Here is an 8570-nt window from a genome sequence, read left to right on the forward strand (position 1 = left end):
ATAAATACTGGTTTTACACCACAAAATTTACAGTAATTTGTTTATGGCCACAGGAAACAAATACAGTTGGCCCTCCATATCCATAGCTTCTGCATCCATGGATTCAACAACCGGGGTCAAAAATATTAGAACAAAACAAAACAAAACATCTGTACTAAATATGTACAGACTTTTTTTTTCTTGTCATTATTTCCTAAACAACACAGGATAACAACTATTTACATTGTATGAGGTATTCTACTTAGAATACCTTCCTTAAGGAAGGAAATACTATGCTATTTTATATCAGAGTTTTGAGCACATGCAGATTTTGATATCCAAGGGAGGACCTGGAACCAAGCCCCTACAGATATTGATGGACGACTGTACAAGTAGTTCAGAAGTGTTGTCTCAATGTGGTTTTAACTTGAATTTCATTAATGACAAACAATGTTGGCTATCTTTTCACGTGTTTATTTGCTATACATATATACCTTTTATTCTTTGTTCAAATCTTTTGACCTTAAAACTGAGTTGTTTTCTTGTTACTAAGTGTTGAGTGGTCTTTACATATCAGAATATAAGTCCTTTCTTACACATCTGATTTGTAAATATTTTCTGGCTGTCTGTGGTTTGCAGTTTCAAAGACCAGAATTATAAAATTTTAATGTTGTCTGAGTTGTCAACCTTTCTTTTATGGGTTGGGTTTTGGTGATGTATCTAAGAAATCTCTTAACCCTGGGTCAAAGATTTTCTACTGTTTTCTTCTAGAACTTTTATGATTTACATTAGTTTTATGATCCATTTTGAGTTAATTTTTGTTTGTTTGTTTTGGCCGGTGTGGGGATCTGAACTCAACCCTGGTGTTATCAGCACCACCCTATAATGAAGTAAGCTAACAGGCCAGCTCTGAGTTAATTTTTGCATAATATGCAAGGTACATAGGAACGTCCAATTTTTTGCATATGGATGGATGTCCAACAGCTCCAGGACCATTTGTTAAAAATGCCATCCTTTATCCACTGAATTGTCGCCACACTTTTGTCAAAAATCAATTGACCATATACATGTGGATCTACTTCTGGACTACCTGTCTGTTCCAGTGTTCTATGTATTCTTTCACCACATTGTCCTGATGATGGTAATTTTGTAGTAAGCCTTAGAGAATGCGAGTCCTCCAATTTTGTTTTTTTCTTGCAAAATTGTTTCAGCTACTTTATTTGCTTTGAATTTTCATATAAATTTTAGAATTAGCTTGTTAATTAAAAAAAAATTCTTCTCAGATTTTGATTGGAATTGCATTGAATCTATACATCAGATTGGTGAAAACTGACATATTAACAATATTGAGACTTCTAATATATGAATATAGCATTTCTCTTATTTAGGTCACCTTTGATTTCATTGACATTTTATGATTTTCAGCATTAAACCCTCATATTTTGTTAGATTTATATATAATAGATTTATATCTATTTCCCTTTTCTCTGTACCCTAGTAAATGATATTTTTTAAAAATTTCAAATTCCAACTGTTCATTGCTAGTACATAGAAATGCAATTAATTTTTGAATATTGACTTTGTATCCTGCAATCTTGCTACATTTACTTGTTAGTTCTATGAGTTTTTTTGTATATTCTTTAGGATCTTCTTTAACAACAATCATGACATCTGTGAACAGTCAGTTTTATAAGAGCAATCTGAATGTCTTTTATTTCTTTCCTGCCTTGCTATGCTGGGTAAGACCTCCAGCATGAGGTTGAGCAGGAATAGTGATGCAGAATATCCTTTCCATGTTCTCCAATTGTAGGGAAAATCATTTGTCTTTGACCATTAGGAATTATGGTGGCTATGGGTTTTTCTTAAAGAGAGCTTTCAATTTCCCAGCTCCTTTCTACTCATATTACTAATTTGTTGAGAGGTTTTATTATAAAGGAATTTAGTAAAATGACCATGTGGTTTTTCTTCATTAGTCTGTTGTTGGTGTACTGATTTTTGAAGCATGAACAAACCTTGCATTCCTAAGATAAAACATACTTGGTCATGGCATATTTTCCTTTTAATATACTGTTAGATTTGATTTGCTAATATTCGTCGAGGAATTTTGCTTCTAAGCTCTTGTGGAATCTTATTATATAGTTTTCTTCCCTATAATGTTTTTGTCTAGTTTAGTCTAGTTTAAAAGTGATGCTGGCTTCATAAAATGAGTTGGAAAGTGTTCCCTCTTCTATATTGTGATAAAGTCCTTACATCTTCAGTAGAAACCAATGATAGAGCCTACCTGAGTTGGGAGTTTTCTTTGCTGAAGATTTTAAATATGAATTCAATTTCTTCAACAGAGACAAGACTGTTCCTGCTACCTATTTCTTCTTGAGCAATCTTTGGCAATATTTTCCTTTAGGGAAGTTGTCCATTTCATCTAAACTGCTGGATTTGTTTAATGAGTTGTTGTATTCTATTACTCTTTTAATGTCTGTAGGGAACATAGTGATGCCCCCTCTTTCATTCCTGTTATTTGTAACTTGTGTCTCTTCTACTTTTTTCTTACTCAAAATTTTATTGATCTTTCCAAAGAACTAGATTTTGGTTTTATTTGTCTGTATTTTTTTCTCTTATGTATTCTGTATTTTTTCTCTTCTCAATTACACTCATTTCTGCTCTTAATTTTATTATTTCTCTCCTTCTGTTCGTTTTGGGTTTAATTTGTTCTTTCTTTACTAATTTCTTGAAGTTTGGGAGCTTAGATCATTGGCACATTCTTTTTTCTTTTCTAGTAAAACCATTCAATGCTAAAAATTTCCCTCTACTGCTTTCACTGCATTACACAAATTCTGACATGTTCTGTTCCCATTATCAATTAGTTCAAAATATTTTCTCATTTCCCTTGACATCTCCTCTATGACATGAGTTATTTAGCAGTGTGTTAATATCCAAATATTTGGGGCTATTGCAGAAATCTTTTTATCGATTTCTAGTTTAAATGCATTATAGCCTAAATACATATGGTGTATAACTTTCATTATTTTAAGTTTGTTTTATGGCTGGGAATCTGTTCTCTGTGTTATCAACTGAATGTTTACGTCTCCCCATAATTCCTATGTTAAAATCCTAATCCCCAATATGACAGTACTAGGAAGCAGAGCCTTTGGGAGGGTAATTAGTTCATGAGGGTGGAGCCCTCATGAATGAGATTAGTGCACCTTTATAAGAAGAGACACAGAGCTTGCTCTCTCTCTCTCTGCCATATGAAGATACAATAAGAAGGTAGCCATCTGTAAACCAGGAAGTGCACCCTCACCAGACACCAGATCTGCCAGTACCTTAATCCTGGACTTTTGAGGATCCAGAACTGTGTGAAATAAATGTTGTTTAAGTCAGCCAGTCTATGGTAATATGTTTTTTTTTTTTTTTCCTTTTTATCTTTTTTCGTGCCCGGCAACGGATCGCAACCCTCAGTGTCGCGCCCGTACCGGACCGGGACCGGCAACGGGATCGCAACCCTCGGTGCTGCGCCCACACCTCGCTCAGCCAGTGAGTGGCCGGTCTGTATGTGGGATCCGAACCCTCGGCGGGAGCGCCACCGCGCTCCCAAGCGGCGCACTGTAGCAGTGCGCCACCGGGCCGGCCCAATGGTAATATGTTATAGCACCCCAAGTTGACGAAGATACTTGGTAAACGTTCCGTGTGTACTTGAAAAGAATGTGCACTCTGCTGTTGCTAGGGGGAGCGTTTTCCAAGTGTTAATTAGGTCAAGTTGGTTGCAAGCATTGTTCAAGCCTTCTATATGAGGGTACTTCAAAAAGTTCATAGAAGGATTTGTATTACCTTTTAATTCTATTTTTCCACAAACTTTTTGAAGTATGTTCTTATTTTTACTGATTTTCTGTCTAAATATTCTGTCAACTTCTATTAGAATAATTTTAGATATACAGAAAAATTTCAAAGAGAGTACAAGAATTCCCATATAACCCACAAATTGTTTCCCCTATTATTAACCCCTTGTTAGTACTGTACATTTGTTACAATTAATGAACCAATATTGGTACATAAAATCCATACTTTATTCAGATTTTCTTAGTTTTTACCTAATGTCTTTTCTCTGTTCCAGAATCCCACCCAGTACACCACATAATAGATGCTCTTTGACTTATGATGGGGCTGCATCCAACAAAGCCATCATAAGTTGAAAGTCGAAAATATATTTAATACATTTAATCTACTGAACATCATACCTTAGCCTAGCCTACCTTAAGTGTGCACAGAACACTTATATTAGCCTACAGTTGGGCAATATCATCTAACACAAAGCCTACCTTATAACAAAGTATTGAATATCTCACATAATTTACTGAATATCGTACTGAAAGTGAAAAACAGAATGCTTGTATGGGTAATCAAAGCAAGGTTTCTACTGAGTTTGTATTGCTATTGTACCATCATAAAGTTGAAAATCATTAAGTAGAACCAATGTAAGTCAGGGACCATCTGTGTATTTAACTGTCATGTCTCCTTACCCTCCTCTTAGTTACGATACACTTTTTTTGTTTTGACAGTGTTGAGAACTTGTCAGGTATTCCACAGAATTTCCCTTAACTGGGATATTCTGATGTTTTTCTGATGGTTATGGGTCTTTGAGAGGAAGACCATATGGGCGAAGTGCTATCTTCAATACATCATATCAGGGGTATGTGCTATTAACATAACATATTACTGGCTGTTGACTTTATCTGGCCAAGGTAGAGTGTGTCAGGTGTCTCCAATGTAAAGTTGCTCTTTTTGTTATTTTTCCATACTGTACTCTTTTGAAGGAACTCACTATATGCAGCCCTCACTTAAAGAAAGAGTGGGGAGTTATGTTCTACCCCCTTGAGAACTGAGTATCATACATAACCTATCTGGAATTCTTCTACATGGGAGATTTGTCTCTTTTCCTACATTTATTTATTCAATCATTTATTTATATCAGTATGGACTTATGCATATGTATTTCATAATCTGAGTTACAATACAATACTACTTTATTATGCAAATTATTCCAGCTCTGGCCATCAGGAATAGCCATCTTTCAGTTTGCTCCAGAGTCCCTTTGACAGATGCTATCATTTGGGGTTTTTTATTTTGAGCACTTCCTTACTTTCTGGCACTATAAGACATTCCAGACTCATCTTGTACGTTTCTTGCTGCAGTCACAGAACCAGCCATTTCACCAGTGAGCCCTAATTCCTTTTACTGAGAATAGTGTTAGCAACCAAGATCTGGATACTCAGTGTACTTGTTCCTAGTGGCATGTCATTACTTTTAGGCCCTCTCAGCTCACAAGCAACTGCCTTTTTAAACTCTTCGTATTTCAGTATGAGTAATTTCTAATGTCCTACACACTGATTCTCTCCACAGCTATGTCAAAGTTTACCAATAAGCCCAAAGGCATTCTTCACTTCTGCTACTGTGTTTTTCTTTTCTAGCATTTCCATACGAAATTCCATCTCTCTGCTAAAATTCTCCATCTGTTCACATACTGTCCACTCTTTCCTAAGTCTTTCCCATCTTAATCATATTTATATTAAATTCCCTGTCTGATAATTCCAACATTTTAGAGTCCAGTTCTACTGAATGCTTTTTCTCCCAAGAGTACATCAGGGTTCTTTTCATATTGTTTCTTAAGTCTTCTAATTTTTGATTGATAGGTGGACATCTTGTGTAAGATAGTAAAAACTGATGGAAATAATATTTATGTAAGAATGGACACATCTCTTTTTTTTAGGTCTTCAGTGCAGGGGTTCAAATCAATCTGGTCAGAAGTTGGACTAGGCTGTTACTATAATTTTCCACAGTACATCAGACTTCAAATTCATCTTGAGTAACTTTGTATTTACGGTTAGGGACAGTTTGCCAAGTTTTTCTCAATGTCTGCTCCACCCTTAGCTAAGGTCTTCCCTTTAAGCTTGCTCCCCTGCCTTGGGAGAGAGTCTCCTTCCACACGTTAGCTCTTCCTCCATTAGCAAACTGTTGTTACTTGTTACTTGATGCTTGGAAGCCTGGTGGAGAGCAGTAGGGTAGGGGTAAATAACTTGTTTAGGCTCAACCTCAGTCTTAGGCAGTTGAATTGTCCCAGGGCCTCAGCGATGGGCCTTCTCCATGATCCTGCCCTTACTACAGTGATAGGGGATCTCTAATGGCCTGAGCCCAGAATGTGTTCCTGCCTCTCCCATGGATAGCTTTTTTTCTCCTGGTTCCTTCCTCCCACTGCAAACAGTCTTCACTGGTATCTTTAGGATTAAAGGGTTTTTCTCAGTGGTTAAAGAGTGCTCTTACTGAACAAAACTCAAATGACCAGAGTCTAAATACTGCCAAAAAATAATGTTCATCAAACCATATTTTTCAACTGTATTCATATGTAAGGCATTTTATTTAGTAGAGAAAGATTTAGCACCTGATATTCAAGTGCATGCTGTTGTAGATTTATCTACCAAGAACTTAACTCTTAACCTTTAAAAAACCTAAAAGCAAAACAACAGAACTCATTTTGTAAGACAAAAGGAAAGCTTACGTTGGCCGTCGTGTCTCAAGTAAAGTCAGCAATATCTGGATTGCACTGACTATGGCTGATTCATTTTTCTCCTTGTGGAAAATATTTGATAGAAGCTGTTCTATAATTTCTTGCCTAGGGAAACAAATCAATAGTCAAGCACTAACTGTAACATCACTTAACACTAACAACTTCAGAGAAAAAAATCATGGTACAATTAACATGAGCAAGGGTTCAGCTGCACTTGGGCATATTTGCTTTACTTAACATTTTATTTTTATATATGCAGGTACTTCAAAAAGTTCATGGAAAGATTCATATCATCTTTCCAATCTATTTTTCCACAAACTTTTTGAAGCACCCTCATATTTATTGAAGTTGGTAAGTGACTCTGCTTACTGTCTCTCTCTCTCTCTCTGTCTCTCTCTCTCTCACACACACACACTTTCTCTCTCTCTCTCTCTCATTCCTATCTCCTCCCTTCAGCAAAATAATCTGAGCCCTGCTTGCCTTTGCTAATCTCACTGACAGCCAACAAACATTTCAAGACTGGAAGTAACCTCCCACTTAGACCAGGGTGGTGGTGGTGGTAGTGGTGGTGGTGGTAATGGCTGGGGGTGGTAAGAAGACTTTGAACCTTTTGCCCCCACAAAAGGAGGAAAAATTTTCAAAAAGGCTAATTAGAAGCCATAATGGTTTCCCACAAAGACATGAATGTGTAATTAACAGAGATCTAAAACAGGTAAAAGAGAATATCAATTGTTGCAATTTATTCTACAATTAAAATTTGGTAAATCAAATAACATGGCAGCAATGAAATGGATCTGACTGAACTACTGCCCAAAAAGCATCTCTGCAGGTTCTTCCCATTATATTTCTCTTATACATATGCAAGACCACAATTAATATAAAACATAAGATTAATCTGTTAGTTAAATTTATATGAACACTGTCAAGGAAAATCTCAGTTTTTTAGAATCTCAATAGTTTTCCAAATCCATGTGAATTAAGAAATGGAATCTCCCTAACAATGTGACATGCCACTGGGTTGTCCCTGGTTGCTCAACTAGCAAAGATGTTAGTCATCCCAAGGTACAGCTGTGCTCACTATACCATACACCAGTTCCCTTGACCACCTCTTTCTTGCCAGTCTAGGGCAGCAAGTAAGAATCTCTATTTGGGGGAAGCAAATAAAACTGGTATCTAACCTAACTTCAGAGGGGTCCCCTTGCAGGAAGTGGTTTTCAAGTACTCCCAGGCCAGCACTAAAACCGCTTGTGAGACCTAAGAGTACTGTAAAAGCCACTCAACACACAGCAGTCTATAGAATAAATGGTAGATTTGGAACTGAGCTTTGGAAAACAGATTGCCTTTTACAAAAAATGTCCATATGCTTCAAATAGCAGCCCTGCCCCAGGTGGAGGGCTACTGACACAGCATGCAACCGTAGATGTCCATATTCTCCTCACTCACTCGCAGGGCCCTCACTCATCAGTGACCAATATCATACTTTCATGAAGACCGATGCCTGAAGGCAATGGCTAACAGAGGCCCTCGCCATTTCACAGCTGCATCAAATTGGAAGTCTACTGTAATCATGAAAGAATTCTACTGATGGACAAGAACAACATAATAATAAGCAAAAACTTGATGGTCAAGATGCAACATCACAGTAGCTGTACCATAGTCTGAGTCTTACCTAAACGTACAAATATCACCAAATATAGAAGAAATAACAAACTGAAGGATCAAGCTTCTCAAACAAGATAAAAGGAACAGTTCTTGGATAAGCATAAGTGGAACTCATAATATGAGTTATTTTATGCATGAAGCCATCAGGTTCCTAACCATGTCCTTGGGACAATGGCTCTCTTTTGTTCTGCTTTTGATTTTTTATATGAGTAGCCACAGGAATAACTCACTTCTATAAAACTGACTCAAATGGGATCAAACCCAACTCATTCTAAGCTCTTTAGTATCAAAAATTAAGAGATACACAGTATAATCTTAATACAACTGTTTTTCAGGAATTTTTTTTTTTTTTTTTTTTTTTTTTTCGTGTCCG

The 8570-nt window shown here is 36.6% G+C and overlaps 1 protein-coding gene across 1 annotated transcript in view; it reads right to left on the minus strand.

The window, feature by feature from the left end:
- PPP6R3 (protein phosphatase 6, regulatory subunit 3) overlaps positions 1-8570 on the minus strand; it is a 137226-nt gene that overhangs the window by 53801 nt on the left and 74855 nt on the right. Inside the window, exon 8 of the mRNA XM_008569576.1 lies at positions 6527-6657. Coding sequence (XP_008567798.1) covers positions 6527-6657 — 131 coding nt within the window. The remainder of the gene's footprint in view (positions 1-6526; positions 6658-8570) is intronic.

The sequence above is a fragment of the Galeopterus variegatus genome, unplaced genomic scaffold (genome assembly GCF_000696425.1).
Source record: "Galeopterus variegatus unplaced genomic scaffold, G_variegatus-3.0.2 Scaffold512, whole genome shotgun sequence".
Lineage (NCBI taxonomy): Eukaryota > Metazoa > Chordata > Mammalia > Dermoptera > Cynocephalidae > Galeopterus > Galeopterus variegatus.